Below are 16,945 nucleotides of genomic sequence, written 5' to 3'. Positions count from 1 at the left end.
TGGATGATCACAAATCACGTGGATGAGAAATATTATCCCGACAGCTATCACAGAAATACCCATATTCTGTCATACTTCCTGTTCTTTTAGTTATTTTACAGACAAACAAAGAGAACACTTAGCTTTATACATTTTAAGACGTTTAACACGTAGTTTTCACCCGCTAGCTCAGAGCTGAATCGGTAACGTTGCTCAAACTGTAAGAAGCTCATGATCTTTTGAGATGGGCAACGCGTTTCTCATGAGGATGCTTCCAGCCGGCTAAAGTGACGCTCCGTCTGCTGGGATGGGCAGGCATAACGCACGGGGAAAAGTCGGTGCATTTCAGGATGGTTCTTTTATTACCAAGTAGCTTAACATAAACTGATTTTTAACAGAATATTTGTTGTTCTTGATCTTTTCCTGTAGCTTTACCCACAATCCCCAGTGATCAGGATGCACTAGCAAACGCACTAAAAGCGCATTCGCGCATCTTTGTCGCTAACAAAGATTCATCATCTTCAGAGCTTTTGTGCTGCAGTGGGTTTGACATTTAGAGACTGGAGACCAACATCAATACGCATTTTGGGCCTTTCAGAGCTATTTTTCCCGTCAGACACCAGAGAATATGAAGTCCTGCAGGTGTTCCCGGGGCAGCGGTTAGACTGAAGCTCTCATTATAGCGGCAAAAGGATAAATGCCTAAAGTCGATAACGTCGAGCCTAAACGATATGTTTATTTCTAATGGATGGATGGATGGATGATTGAACCTTTTGCAGCACCTATCCTCTCCATTTTCTCTCCTCCATTACCTGACATTTTAGACCCAACCACGGCTCATTGACCAGAGCTTTTTTTAGGGTTATTTTTCATGTCACGGGCTGCTCCGTACTCGCAAGCTTTGCCATCTCCATCAGTGCATCATTAACCTTTAAGCAAGGTACGTTTTCAAAGCACGTCTGCTGGTGTCTTTTCTTCTCTCTCTCATCGCTCTGCTGTTGATTTAAGGAAGGAGTCTGTCCCTAATGGTTTCTCTCATTCAGAAAATTACTTTTGTACAGTACAATTTCAATGGCAGCGTTTCCTTTCTCTTCACCACTCGGTGTATCAATAGCAGCCTCTGAGGAGCAGCAAGAGCTTATCATTATGTTACACGGGATGCTGAGCACATACCTGTTATACCGCCTTTCCCGCCATGACGCAGGGTCGTCCAAACATTTAAAACCACACACTCGAAGGGGGAAACACTCTCTGCCTCCGCCCACTCATGGTGTTATTAGGGGACTCTGCAGGCATGGCCTGGCGTCAGAGGCTTCAATCCTATCCGGACCGGAGCATAAAACAAGAGAGTTGATCCAACTCCCTTCTTGTGTTCCAGCCCTCCTGATCAGATTCTCTTTCTTAAGATAAGAACAATAATTAGAACTCCATATCGCCACCGCTCCTGCATCCAAACAGAGCGGGAGTTAGAGCCCGGCAGCGTTAAAGTGTTTACTACCTTCATAAAAACAGGTGCAGTTATGCATGACTGGGCGTGAGGAGCGTCAGCTCCAACACTATCTCCATCAGGCGGCAGCAAATGGATGGAAAATGAAGCGGCATGATTCAAACTCATCTCCCTTTTTATCAACATGAGCTTTTCTTTTTTTCCCATAATGGACTGATATCACACATTTAAAAGCCTCCCCCCCCCCCATATATGTGTTTGCAGTGGAGAAGAACCCATGCCAGACTAACCCCTGTCTGCACGGAGGCAGCTGTCTGCAGGAAGGTGACGGCTACAGCTGCTACTGTCCTCAGGGCTTCTCCGGAGAAAGCTGCGAGATCGGTGAGTCACTGCCAGGTCAGCAAAGTGCGGGGAAACCTCGGAGGTGGACAGCTGCAGGCCGTCTTGTCACTGTGTCGTAAGGCGGCGCCGAGGGAGGGGACGCTGCCGGGCAGCATTCAGCGCGCGTTCTTGTCTTCTCAATAGAATTATCTGAAAAACACCAGCACACCAACGCGCATCAAACTAAGAGGAGCTTTTCTGCCTGTTTGGCTCAGGCTCTTTGGGTGGAATAAACAGGAAGTAGGCAGAAGATGCTAAAATGTGACTTCCTTTTGCTTCGCTTCTTTCCTCATTTTGAAGTCGGCCGTGTTCGGACTCCACGCATGCAGCCGCTACAAGCTGGGTTGAGGTATTAGGGGAATTTACCCGTGGAAAGAGGTCATAGATTAGGGGGCAGAGGTCATGAAAAACAAATTTGATTGTCAATAGACTGCGAGGCTTACACCCAGTACATATGCAGTACATATGATGCAACAGCCAGGTTTGTCTTTGCATTAATGAGACAGGAGATCAATCACCAAGCGCTACTGGATCAATCACTCATGACCAATGCATGCTAACTGCATGGATTACACACATCACATCATTTGTAAAGATTTGTTGCAGTCGATTGCGTCTGGGCTGGCGAGGATAAGTGAAAGCAAACCTAATGGTTCTTTAGCAGCGATAGGAACAAATGACAGCTTTTGGGGCTGAGCGCCGGGAGAAAAGCACTTTCATAAAATATTTGTTATTTACTGATTATGCCTCAGCTCTTTCCTTGGGCACCCTCCTCTCAGGAGTGTGTAATTGCTTTTCTCTGTGTTGCTAAAGTTTAGCGCTGGTGATTAGCTAGCTAAACAGCTGCATATCGGATGTTTTGGATATTAATTGTGACCGAGAGGCAGGAGGGTTAATTGCCTATGACTGCTAACGCTAGGCCGCTGTACCGTTCCACAGGAAGCACGACTTCATTCATTGTGTTGCTTTTCCCACCTAATCAAGTCGTATTTTCCTCCATTCATCACTATTGTTTGACCGTTCGACTGCAGCCTAATTCTTTTCTCCCTCGGTTCCGCTCTGAGGCCGAAGAAACAATAAAATCCCGCAGTGCTTCTGCTTATTGTGTGAGATGGGTGTTTATTCAAGAATGTGACCCAGGCTTCACAGTTGCGGCTCCTTGCAGCCTGTTTCCAGGACTTGGCCTGAAGCTGCAATTATTTTGGAAGAAGCGTTTTAGGGAGCTGCATAATTGATGGCCTGTGTTTCTACTGTGGGTCTTTAGTCAATATTTATGAGGATTGGGGGGGATAAAGAGTGCTCGCACAGTGGATGGATCTCCATCTTCACAGTCTTCCCCTTCACCCGATTTCCTGGTGCTTTTATGGTCTTTCGGTGTGGAGACATGGACACTGAGACATGACACCGGTGGCTTGTCTATCTCCCGATTAATGAGATCTGGGAAATAATGTCTTTTCTTCCTCAGCTACGATGAATTTAAAACATTTTCGAGCACTGTGGTTTGTGTGGCTCGGAATCCTTCTGGATGGGGACTTTTTGGAATAGACTGATGGAAAAGTACAGTATATTTTTAACGGTGACAGAGACAAAGGGACGGCTGTTTTAGAGGGATGTGCTTCTGCCTGGATAAAATTAAATATTTAAATTTTCTTTGCATCAAAATTAGTTCCGTTTCAGTTCGCCAAAGGAAACACTCTTTCACTGCTGTCAAAGCAACGATGTTTGGGCCTCACTGCACTCTTCCCTTTTCCCTTTTCACCTTTAACAACAGCCCACCGCTTAAGAAAGACCTCAAAGTGGGAATTTGAACATATAAATGTGTCCATCACTCCGCTTTCATGGAATATTATCGTAAAAGGCAGCACTTTAGCGGCGGGTTTTCAAGCTCCAACCCACAGCCACTTAGTCATTTATATGACTCTACATTACAGACTAGCTACAAAAGTCACCAAAGGACCTAAACGTCAAAATGAAACTGATTTGGTTATGAAGGCATTCAAGGTGTTCACGGTGGTCATCTTGACACTTGCTTTCCTGTTAGCCGTTGCTCCCAACAAGGTTTGCAGGTTTGGAAATGCTAAACACTCTCAGCGTGTGGGGTCACACTTTAGTCTACAGTGCTTTTCTTCCTGGCAGTAATTCCCAGCATCATTCCATCCATCTTTGCCCCGAATGGAAGCGTAAATGCAATCACCACCGTGGGTGTTCACAACCTTTAAGTGGACTGCAGATCAATCAAGCTGCGAAACACTCAAGCAGATTGTGCGACGCATCTTCCAGAACATTCATCAGATTTTACAAACTAATTCAGCTCTAACAGCCCACTCAGGAGCGCATTAGGATGGAGCTCCAACTGTGTGAAAGCACAGATGATTTATTCCTCAGTCGCGGGGAACAGAAAAGACAGAACAAGACATTTTGGGGTGGATGCAAATCTCCTCTTTCATTCTTCTGACTTCCATTTTTCTTGATTATCTTTATTTCTTAACTTTACCTGACAGCCTTTCTTTTTAAAACCCTCCATATCATATATACGTGTTTTGTTCTTTTTATTACGTTTCTTCTGTCGTTTAATTACAGCACCTGCTGTGAACTTAAAAGCCAGATGATTATTGCCCCCCTTTCACTCAGGCAATCATGCGAATTGAAAGTCAGACAGCCAGAGTTGGAGCATTTAAGGTTCCAGTGATGTGGGCGCGGAGGAAAGTTGCCTCTTTGCCTCCTGCTTCCCCTTTTTGAGCTGTTTCTGTGTTGACCATCATCCATCTTTCACTATCTGGACAAACGTTGTTGTTTTAAATTAGTTTTCTTTGAACCCGGCGGTTGAATCAAGATGTCCCAAATTGAGAGGTGAGTCGTCGGCAGTTTGAGGTCAGCTTTTCCTACATCCACATTTTACTCTGTTTCATCCTGAGAAACGGTTCCCTTTTACGAGCCGCCGCTCCTCCTGCCGTCTAATTCAGATGTGTGGAGGAAACACATTAACCCGTCTGTGTCTATCGCTAAACACGGGTCGACAAATCACTGAGATTCCAACAGGAGCAGGAGTCAGAGAAATTATTTTCAGCCGAGCGATGTTTGTTCTCCTGAAAGACCTCAATCAGGCAGTCAGTCAGGGGGAAGGAAGATAGACGGCAGGTAAATGATTTTGTGCGGAGAGGCTTTTTCATCTGGATTTAGCAGTGAACACGCAGAGACGGGTGCCTGCAGTGATGCGTTCAAGGCCCTTTACATCAGACACATTAGATAGCTGATGAAGCTGTGCTTGTGTTTTTTTTATTTATTTTCTGCTCAGACAATCGAGTCGGAATTATGTGGACGCTCAAGGGAGGTTCGAAGAACGCTCAGATCCGTTTTAAAGAAATAAGTTGAACAGAAACGTCCCCCAGCTGCGCATGGCAATATCCTCTTGTTCCGCTCTGCAGGAGCCAAAAAGCTTTTCCAGCCTTCCTTCCTTTCTTCCTCACTTAGCCGTGCACTTCGGCTCCGTCTCCAGCCATGCCGATTAGATCTGAGCGCCGCGCCGTGTTTTTCTCCCTCCACCTTTTTGAGAATCAAGCATTTCCCTTCCCACGCTCGCTCCATCTTTACACCCTCACCCTTGTCACTACTGCACCCCCCCCCCCCCCCCCCACACACACACACACACACACACACCTCCTCCTCTCTTCATAATTTACCATGTCTATCACTCATGCACCCAATTTTTCTCCGCCCTCCTGCTCTTTCTGGAGACAGGCCTTATAGCCCTGTATTGAAATTGCTCCGCAGTGCAGAGATTGGGAGGAAAACAAGCCCATAGCCCCCCCCCCCTCCAGTATTTCTCCCAAATAGCACATTTCATTTCCTGCCATACTTCTGTCCTCACACTCCATTCTCTCGCTCCCCCTCTCTGTATTTCCTGTCAGAGGCCAACACAATTACTCACAGGGAACTATCTCTGTACTCATGCATAAAATGAAACGTATTCATGCTCATGCGCTCATTCACCTGTGCACACTCCAGTCACCAAGTATCCCCACATGAATGTGCACAAAAATGAATTCCTTTTTCACCTATTTTCCCGCCTTTGTAACTCTCCGCCCACGAGCATCTGTCTGACGTGCCACGTCAACCCCGCGTGTCCAGGACTGTACGAGGAGCTAATGCATGACTCCTGTTTTGAAAGGTCCGAGAGAAGCCCCCCCACCCGCTGGGCTTGGGTATTAACTAATTCATCCTCTGAGACCCGCTGCTTTCATACCAGCTCGCACGATTGAGCTTTAAACATTCATGAAGTTGAGGCTATTAATATCACTGCCCCCATATTACCTTACCGGTATGTCCACAGATCTGAGCGATGAGGTCAAAGAGGACTGGAAGACTGGGCTGCAGCTAAGGATATTGGGTCTTACATGGTAGGCGTTCATGGGCAGGTGTCAGCAGAGGAGAAATATCTGGGCTTTGAAGTGAAGCGAGGCGGTGAAATGGGCCTCCGCATCGACGAGGGGCGATTGTGTAAGATTGAGTTGAGTTATAACCAAAAGGCTTAAGAGGGGGGTGAAAAAAGGTTTCCAATGTATTTTCAGTAATCTGCAAGGTTATACTGAGGAAGACAGATGGGCGGACCATTGCTTGCTCCCCTCAGGATATTCTATTCATTCAATAATGATGGGATGGATTTATGTGGTTGGCTCCAAATCCTCCAAATTCTGGCCGTTGAGTCAATACGTTGCTGAGTTTTACTGCTCTCTCTTGGCTTTCTCCTTCTCCTGCCGGGGGGTGAAAAGGATGTGCAATTAGAAAAAGACGTTTTTCGTCAGTCAGGTTGCTCAATAAAGGCGCGCGTCAAAAATGGACGGCTGAATCTGGAAAATGGACATTCTGGATATTCTCGGAATAATAAAAAATAGCTCCGCTTGCTTTAGTAAAGAGTGATGAACATCAACAGTATCTGTTTCCCCAGGCGTGAGGGTCCTCAATCCAGTGGTTGGATGTCTGTGAAGTGGCTCAGAGCTGCGGTTAGCAGGCTTTTAGCTTAGCTCTGCGCTTTAAAGAGACATTCCCGTCCTGAATAAAGCAGCCATAATTTCTGATTGAACAATGTCGTTGTTAATCAGACAAAGCGATGGGACGGTTATACCGCACTGTGTGACTCAGCACAGTCGCTCCAATGAAGCGTGTATGAGCCTGGGTGCGACGGCGGCTATCTGTCTCTCGCGTGATTGATGACCAGCAGTTTGTCACAGCCTGTGACAGCTGAGGAGCTCTGAGAGCGCTACGATTGGCTGGCTCAGCCTCTATCGACATGCCTCATTAATTCATCCACTCTGCTGGGTTCCTCAATCAGCATCATGATTGGCCATACCCTCCAGACCACCCCAACGCCATCAGGGGTGCTTGATTGGAGCAGCATGTGACTCGGAATGCTACACATCCACAGTGGATATGACGTTACACACCAACAGTCAAGAGGCCCCGATATCACACTGGAGCGGCCAATGCACACTTGTCAAGCACATAATAAATCTCAGACACATTCCCGGCCACCTGCAGTCATGCGTGTCAGTGTGCACACGAATCAGCACACGAATGGGCCGCGTACCTTTTGGGTTTTTCTTTTCAGTAGAGAACTCAATTTCTGTCTACAAATTCACCTGAGACAATGAGAAACAAAGGGCACACAGGCTGCAGAATGAATGATAATGAACGGCAGGGTGGTGTGTGTGTGTGTGTGTGTGTGTGTGTGTGTGTGTGTGTGTGTGTGTGTGTGTGTGTGTGTGTATGTGTGCGCGTGTGTGTGTGTGTGTGTGTGTGTGTGTGTGTGTATGTGTGCGCGTGTGTGTGTGTGTGTGTGTGTGTGTGTGTGTGTGTGTATTGTACCTCATTGGCATAAACATGCCTGCAGATTAATGAGGTGTTGGCAAAGTTGCAAGGACTTACCTCTTTATCTTTTTCATTCCCCCCCTCTTTTTTCCCTCTCTCGTACACACACACACACACACACACACACCTCCAGTGCCATTTTGAGTTGTTGAATTGCCTTGTCTTTACTCCTCTTCTTTGTAATTTAGTTGTCAGCACCAGTGTCGGGTACATTCAGTGAATTATAATATGCACGTGTGCGCCTGACACGCATTTGTGACTCTGGAGGAGGAGGGGAAGCGGAAGGCTGGCCACGTAGAAAGCGGGGCAGATTGAGTTCTCATGAAGACAGAAGACAGAGGGTGGTGTGCAGAGGAGAATGGCTTTATCGGCTTTCCGGTCATACTCAGGCAGCAGCCCATAAACACAAAACACCTTAGAGCCGATCGTCAACAAACAGGGTCAGCGCGAGCTTCTCATTCAACACGTGAACCTACTGAGAGTGTGAGCTTCGTGCAGCACTAAGCACACGCATGACCTGGCTGACAAGCTTTTCCCAGCCTAGATGACTCGTGTCGCTCTGCAGAGTGATGCAGAGAGCAGCACAGGTTCAACAACACTGACAATTCCCCCAGGAAAAACTGCGGTTTCAAACATAAATAAGCACATTTTGAAGAGAAAAGAATCAAACATAAACGCACAATGACACCAATCACAGGAAGAAGGATAAGTGACTTCACTTGCTTTGAATGCAAGTGAAGCGTTTGAAATCATTTCTGCTGAACACGACTCTCGAGTCCCAAAGTGAAATTGCTGAGAGAGGATGTCCTTTCTCTTCTTTCCCCCAAAATACTGTAAAACACGAGTACAAAAGTGCTCATTCTTTCATCCCCTGTGCTCCCCCATACGTCTGTGCACCTGCAGTTCCGATATATTTCCTACAGATACATTTACGAGATGCTTTCAGGCATGATCAACCACACTGTGCACGTTAAATGAGTTCATTTGCATGGTCCTGCCTGTGCTGTGCACCGCTCCGCTCTGCATATTCATTAGAGCGGAGGTGCCAACCACACGGCGCTTATTTGGCTCAAGATAAAAAACTCACCATTCGTTGATCTTTTTGTACTCCTTTTCCCAAATGACATTAAATTTGCATTTGTTTCACAAACGCCATCGAGTTTTTATCATTTGTTATGGACATCATTTTGCATACATTTATAAAGGCTCGGTGTATTTTCTGCTCAGTCGATATAACCTCGGACAAAATAAGTCGACAAACGTTGGGCTATAGCAGCCGAGCGCGACGTGGAGGGAAGAAATGGTCCTTTATTGGACTTGAGCGCGTCTCAAAACAGGAAAAAAGATTCAACGGGGGCCAGTTGATTGTTGCACGAGCCTCATTCTGTCAGCTGTAGAACCAACATTCCGGCTCTTTCCGTTCAAACAGGAGACCTTATATAATTTCTCTGTCACTGATTAATTGAGTCTGACAGTCTTATGGTTAATTCCATTCAACTCTTCCCTCTTGAAGTACATCAGGAATAGTAACAGGAAGCAGAGAATAGCCTGTCATCCAATCCTCTTGGGAACTGCTCTACTTTAACGGTAAAGGTATTACGACTATTTATTTTTTTTTATTGTAAGAAGGTAACTAATTTTGAGGGATGATGGAAAAGTAGAGGGGAAAGATAAAAAGGGAGGACTGGGAAGTGAAACTGAATGAAGGATGGGAAAAAGCGGTGGAAAAAGTAAGGCATGTAAAAGTGAATGGGAGGAGATGCAGTGAAAGGTGATAGAATAATCTGTCAGTTTAAGAGCTCTGTTGAGGCGTGCTAAACGGTCCCAGCCTGGGTGTCTCTGGAAGATAAAGGTTTCAGGCCAAAGCTCCAGCCGGCCTACAGGGATACAGCCTCCGCGTACCTCAAGAGCCCAGAAGGGACATGTGAAAACCCTCTGACTCAACGGAAAATAACCACAGGGCCGTGCGAGATCAAGGTTTTTAGAGCTCTCCGGGGAAATGGAAGGAAAATTAGAGGTGCTGAGACTGGAAGGTGACGAATATATAAAAAAGGATGGAGGGCAATGACACGGAGGAAGAGAAATGTGGAGGTGGTCATGGTGGAGGAGCGGAAAGGTAAAAATAATCTTAAAGTCTGCATTGAAACCAACAAGCTCAGTACAAAAACCAGGTGGACTAACTTATTAAAGTTCATATTAGATTGTCCAGCACTATTTGATGTCTGTAAGAAATGAATGCCCAAAGAATCCAAGTCTGATGGCGCCAGATTTGCAGGCAGCTTTACCACTGAGCTAAAGCTTCTCATCCACAGGAGCAGATTCATAAAAGATACTGTTAAAAATCTATTCAGGGTCTCTTTAATTATAATTTTGAGTAATGGCCAAGGTCGCCAGGTTGTTATTCATGATATATGAACGTCTTGAATTGTTCAGGAGTTTTATGCTTCCTCTTCTGACTGTGACTGTTTGACTGCAAGAAACCGTTTGCTGCTCTTAGAAAGGCCGCTGCAAAAACAAGTTTGGGTTTTGGGTTTTTTTGGTTGCAACCCTGACAGGAGATGTCCTACAAAAGCCCCAAAGCTGCCAAATTCCTGACAATTGTCTGCCTGTTGTGCATTTCACATCGGGGACCAGAGCGGGATGTCACTACGGCTGCGTGCTTCAGCCTTCGCCATCAATATCTAACCCACCGGTGTCATTCAAGGAAAAATAGACACTCGACACAGTGCATAAACACACACACGAGCACGGACATCTGTGAGCAGAAGCAGGCTGTCAGAACTGAAGCCTAGCAGAGCTACGTGGGTTGTTGTGACACTTTACCTCATTACATTTTCCCGGGCTGCTTCTAAATGTTGCAGCAGATCCGTCGAGCGAAAACTTGTCTGAAACGTACTGTAGGCGCGCATCAGCGCTCGGGGCGGCCTGCAGACTCACCCATCCGCGCTGCTATACATGAAAATGAATCATTTGTTCATGAAGCCTTTTGGTCGCGTACATGTCCTGTGGCGAAGAGCAGGAAACGCATTTCACCTACAAAGTGAGGACATTGCGGCTGTGCACGACATCAAGCGTCTGAGGGTTTTTGGGTAGGGTCAGGCATTTAGTTCTGATGGGGTTAGAGTTGGCGTAGGAGGCTGAAAAATGCGTTGGCGGTCCTCACAAAGATATAGAATCCAAACATGCATGTGTGTGTTTTTTTCTGTAAATGTCTGCAGGGCATGTTGGAGGCTCACACTCTCCTGTTGCATCTTACAGCTGGTGCAATGTGAACAACACATGGGTAATGACTCAGATCAACAGAGCCCTGTGATGTAATGCCATCTCTGCCGGCTGTGGTGTATCCCTGTTTAAGCCAGCATCCTAGATTACCTCAAGGGATGAAGCATTTCCTGTATTTTCAGCCGAAATTGGGACTTTTCACCACACAGGATGGAGGACTTTTCTCCAGACGCTGTCTCCCCTCATGAGTTGATCAGAGCTCTCTGGAGAGCAGCGTAGAGCCTTGGGCTGTACCAGAGCTGCTGTCTAGTCTGTCTGTTCCGTCTTCCCCCTGCTGGTCCTCATTGCTTTGTAATCCACAAACACAGCTGAAGGCCCTGGACTCTGCACTGCAGACACACACTCACAATCCATGCCATTCATCAGGAAGCTGATGTTGGTCCACCAGGAAACCTCTCCATCCCTGTGTTGTTGTAACAGCCATCCCAGCAGCCCTATCACTTGGACGCACCCTTGACAAATGCCAACCCAATATGTGTGAGGGTGGACGTGGAAACCCCCGAGTGGCTGCTTTTCTCCTGCAGACAAGGAGGAAATGTGTCGACATACCCAGAACTGCTGGGTATGGACCCAGGATCGAATCTGGTCATGTTGTTTAAGCAGTTCCCAGAGTTCTTCTTACACAGATACTTGCATTTTTTATTTATTTTTTAACATTATATCCTTTTCCAAGCCGTAGGGAGGGTGCTGGAGCCTATCCTGCATGTGCCAGGTAGGAAGAACCATATATGCACATTCACATGCACAGCAGGAGCAACAGCTTGCTTTATGGAGCAGGATTGCCGACTGCATTAACAAATGACCTTCATGTCAGGGGGAGCGACCACTAAGACCAGTAGGGTTCTAATCCCAAAACAAACAGTCAGCCAGCTTTGATTCCAAACCCAACATTCTTATTTAATCCCACGGAGCAGTGCTGCTTTAGTTAACACACGCAACTATGTGTGTGATTTTCTTTTTTGAGATTTTTAATGTTAAACGGTTAATAAACATTCTACAACGCCAAACAAAAAGCCAAAGCGGCATCCTGGGTGAAAATGTTCCCGTTGTCCATGAGTGGCCAGCATGTATCACGCACCTGTTCCTCCAGGAGGGAGCACAGAAACACATTGAATTTTCAACCAGGTGTTCACGTTAAAGGTTGACACCGACTCGCATTAGCCGACACAACCGCCACATGGTCCTAAAGGCGTCCGTGCCACGTGGACGGCGGCGGTTCATTAGCAAAGTATCCATCTTTGCACAAGTGCATGGAAATGCCAACGCTCCTCGGACGGCTAAAGCAAGTCAATCATCCGGGGCCTCTCACAATGAAGCATGACAAAAACACACAGACGCCTTTGTGTGACACACCTTTGCATTTCAAAGCGTTCTTCCCCCACGATTTTTCCCCCCATCTATTTATTTTTTACATAATGTCGCCTTTGTTGGGGAAGCAATTAGGAGAATGTTAAAAGAGAGACCAGATCTGTCACTGCCGTCGCGTGATAAAGGCGGCGGCTGCACCTCTCCACAGTCCCTGCACGGGTGCGTGTCACAGATAGATCGGTGGGTCGACTTGAATAAATGTACGTTTTCTCCCTCCATCCCTCCTCTGTCACATTAATACCGCGCCTTCACGCCCTGTTCTCAGCCCCGCAGGATATAAGTCTCCGGGTGACATTTACCGGTTCAAAGGTTCTCTGTGTAATTGATCAGACTTGTGTTTGATCTGAACTGCTGGCATTTAGCCTGCACTGAAAGATGTGCTTTCTTAGCTCTGTTACAGGGAGCTGACGGGCTCTCAAATGTCCGCTCCTGCAAACAACACGTTTGGTGCGGACGAATCATGTATATTAATGCTTTACTCGCCTCTCTGAGGCTGCAGATGTGCATTGAATCATCAAAAAATGGGATTGATTAAACAATAACTCTGTCATTTTCCTTTAAACATTGAAAGGAGATGTACGCAGTTCCTGACTCAGTGAGAAGTTTTCTTTAAATCTTAAATAGCTATTTTTGTCAAAGGGGAAAAAGCTCTCTTTAGTCAGTGAACTGAGAGGAAAATAGCTGCAATCTTGACTCTTTCAATAGATAGAGTAGTTTGGCATTCAGAACAGGCAGCTGACAGCTTTACTCCTCTGCTGCACTCCAGCTACATCACAAAATACCAAAACCCGGCATTTAAGATCCAATTCTATAGGAAACTCACGGCAGAAAACAGCAGATTTTTTCTTGTGTCAGCCAACAAACAGGCAATATCTCACAATATTTGTGACTTTTGCTCCCATTTGATGTTGCGCTTGAATATTTATGAGCGTGAAGAAAGAAAAAGAAAAGCAGGACAGTCTGACAAGGACAGACGAAGACACGTTATATGAAAAAGAGTCGGAAAATACTGAACTGCAGTTTTAAACGCTAACCTGTATCATAATAAACAATGGGGGGAGTTATGATGCAAATGTTGTGCGACAGCTCTGGAACAGTAACAGGGCTGTTACAATGGGGAAATCAAGGAAAGCAGATGTTCATTAACTCATCTTCTATTAGTCCCTAAATGGTGTTAACAAAGGCCAGTGCAGGAGTTTAATTAGGTTTCATCCCAAATTATAGTGCTCTTTTTTTTTTTTACCTAAAACTCAATTCTTGTACTTTGTAAAAGCATGTGGAGAAATATTGGGAGTTTCCACAGCAACCATCGTCATTTGTTCTCCTCCTGTCAAGCCTCAACTGGAGGGGGCTTTTAATACATCCATATTATGGATGACAATGCTCTTCCTTCCCATTCGGAGAATCCAGCATATTTTAATGTATGCCAGCTCAAATCTTGATCCGTCTCTCTTTTTCCTCCTGTTTTTTTATCCCTTATATGAGAATTGTATAAATCCCAGTGGCAAATCAGAAAAAGCCCCTCCTGAGGTGAAAAATTGTGTAGACGGTGGAGCAGCGTGGCAGACAGGGGGGACAGGAGGTTGATGGAGTTGATCCCGGCCGTCTGGAGTAAATACGTAATAGGAATTTAATCTGATCCATTCAAACAACAATAATCCCAAAAAGGAAATGGGGAATGGCTGACCGGGTCCTCCTATCCACCTTCTGTTAGCCCCCAATCTCCTCTCTCAGTATCTGGGTCTCCGTCCCTTTTCAATTATTCACACCCTGGTTTCGACACTTGCCTGCAGGAAGCCTCCAGACACTCTTTCAACTGACCGCCCCCCCCCCTCCCCCCAGTCGGTGTTGCAGCCCTCCTTCATCAGCCTCCCACCACTTCACCTACTCCTCCTCATATTTCCAGAGCTACCCATACACAAAAGTCGATGACACGCCGATTGCACCAACCATCCAAACGATTTCTAAATGAGTGGTAAATGTAATTTCTGTCGAGGTCACCCCCGTTTTAGCCGATTCAGATTAATAATCCTGGCTCGCCCACAAACAGGAAGCCTCATTTGTGCTTTAGCTGCACCCGGCAATTAGCACGGTGGCTGGCACCTGTTCGCGTTGAGCATTTCTCTGCCAACAGATAAGTCGAGCGTTGTCCTCATTGCCCCTAGAGAACCCACCCATCACCCCCCCAGGCCTGATTCTGTTACACTTGGCACTGAGCCAGAAAGTGGAAGAATTTTCTCTGAGCCACACCTGGAAGTGGACTAGCATAAATGGATGACGGTATAGGGACACAGGCATTCATGTTACCCGGGGCATGTTTTACTGGCTGCATGCACACGCCAGGCTAAGGAAGCTGGTTGGCGATGTCGCTGGCAGGGAGGATCCAGCCTGAGAGAGCTGAATATGTGACCTGTCAGACAGGCGTCAGCTGTCAGAGAGCAAAATGGATTTGCTGATGACTGAATACACAAGTAGTTCCAGTTCAGATGTGTTTGGAAATTATTACTGATGTATCCTAACCTGAGCCGTCCAGGGCGATGATAAAATTACAGTTATTCCCGTTCCTGTGGTGTGACAAACATGCAAGTAGTTGCACGGTTCCCCTCTGTGGGACACACCTGGGCTCTGTACAGTTGTGGGCTCTTGAAGCGCAGGCGTCCGTAAGTACGTCACTTTGACATCGTTTCGGTGGACTGTCTTTCAAAAGCACCAAATTGAGCCTCTGCAGACATCATGTGGCTGTTTTCAGAGACTGAGCGGAGATGACCGGGCGACATGTAGGGCTTTCCTTTAAAGCTAATTAGTGAGCCAGCCTCTGTTGCTGTGGACTCACCCTCCGTATGTGTGTGAACTACAGCAATCCTCGCTTTGTTGTTCACCCTTTCTTTTTTATTTTTCTTTCAGCCAGACAGAATATACAGCCGTATGCTAATCTCGGCTTGCTGCGCTCCAAATCCGCTGGCAGGGTCTCTACTTCCTGCATCTAATTCTGCCTTTAATTACCATCAGCCGGAAGCGGGGCGCCGGCTTCCGAGCCGCTTTATCCACACAGGCAGTTGTGCCCCAAACTCTGCCTGCCTGCAAAGCTCCTGTAATCCAACCCTGAAACTCACCTCTGTCTCATCGTGTTTTCATCACCTGTCCTTCACACTTTGTTTTCCTGCATCTCTGTATGGCTGCATCGTCCTAAACTCTCTTGTCTGTATTTCTCGTCCTTTACTTTCGCTTGTTTGACGCTCCCGCTGCCCTCTCGTGACCTCTCGCCAAGGCCGCTTGGGATACTGGCTTTAGATTTAATGATTTTTGCCCCTAGGCAGGAGTTCAGTTACTTCACAGTAGAAAATGTGTGTGTGTGCGTGTGTGTGTGTGTGTGTGTGTGTGTGTGTGTGTGCGTGTGCGTGTGCGTGTGTGTGTGTGTGCGCGTGCGTGTGCGTGTGCGTGTGCGTGTGCGTGTGTGTGTGTGTGTGTGTGTGTGTGTGTGTGTGTGTGTGTGCGTGTGTGTGTGTGTGTGTGTGTGTGTGTGTGTCGTGCAGCTTTAGCTCATCTCCTCATCCTCACCATTTCATCCCCGTTGACCGCAGAATCGCGGCACGTCCTGCAAACCCATTGAAATTAACATCATGCGCTTCGGCGCATCCCCAACCACTTACTGATGAATTCAATCAATTCTCTTTAATTATAACTTTCTCAAAAACCTGCCTAATCGCTCCAAAAGTTTCCAGTATCTTGTGGGCTTTGTCCGAAAACAAGCTGCTGCATTTGGATCTAAGAGAGTGGTTTTTTTCTGGTGTGTGAGGGAGCGTGCACGCGTGTTGGGGCCTTTATTTATCTACAAGTTTGCACTGTGGGGGGTGTGATCATGCTTTCAAATTTAGGTCGAGAGAGAAAATAGGCTGGAATTTATGAATTCAAATAAATGAAAGTTCATTTAAAGGTCACAAAAAGAAGATGCCTTAGCGTGGCGTGTGTGACGCAAATGTTTTTATACATAAGTGAGGCCCAGACTGGTGGCATCATGCTGAGGACCTATCGCATGTGAAAGCAAACATGGTTGTTTCTGAACCTATGTGTCCATATGTGTGTGTGTGTGTGTGTGCGTTTTGTATCTATTTATGGCCCACCCTGCGCCTCTAACCCTTCTGTCTCCTTCCAGACATCGATGACTGCCACTCTAATCCGTGCCAAAATGGAGGAACCTGCATCGATGAGATCAACTCTTTTGTCTGTCTTTGTCTGCCCAGCTACGGAGGAGCGACGTGTGAGAAAGGTACGAATGTGGAAATAAGCTTCCCCAGTTTAATTATTCAATTATTAGGGTGTGTGTGTGTGTGTGGGTGGTTGAAAGAAATAGACGTAGATAATTAGATTGATGAAGCAAACGTGCAAGATGCTGGGCAGATAGAACTGTATAGCAGATTGATGGAGTGGGGAAGGAGTGATGAAGAGTAGGTAAAAGGCAAATAAGATGGCATTAAAGAGCAGAACGGGGCCGTGAGAGGTGAAGAGAAAACAGCAAGGTTGCGGAAGGCTGAATTAATGAGGAGGCATTAATGAAGATGGTCACAGAGGAAGATTCATGGCGCAGACAAGGGGGAGGGGGGAGCAGGAGGAGGAAAGTCCTCT

General features: G+C 46.5%; 1 protein-coding gene across 1 annotated transcript in view; it reads left to right on the top strand.

Annotated features, from left to right (window-relative positions):
- ncanb (neurocan b) overlaps positions 1-16,945 on the top strand; it is a 98,335-nt gene that overhangs the window by 57,928 nt on the left and 23,462 nt on the right. Inside the window, exons 10-11 of the mRNA XM_029828536.1 lie at positions 1,691-1,807; positions 16,476-16,589. Coding sequence (XP_029684396.1) covers positions 1,691-1,807; positions 16,476-16,589 — 231 coding nt within the window. The remainder of the gene's footprint in view (positions 1-1,690; positions 1,808-16,475; positions 16,590-16,945) is intronic.

The sequence above is a fragment of the Takifugu rubripes genome, chromosome 20 (assembly GCF_901000725.2).
Source record: "Takifugu rubripes chromosome 20, fTakRub1.2, whole genome shotgun sequence".
NCBI lineage: Eukaryota > Metazoa > Chordata > Actinopteri > Tetraodontiformes > Tetraodontidae > Takifugu > Takifugu rubripes.
The sequence above is the reverse complement of the archived record's forward strand: the minus strand, read 5'-3'. Positions and strand labels throughout refer to the sequence as shown.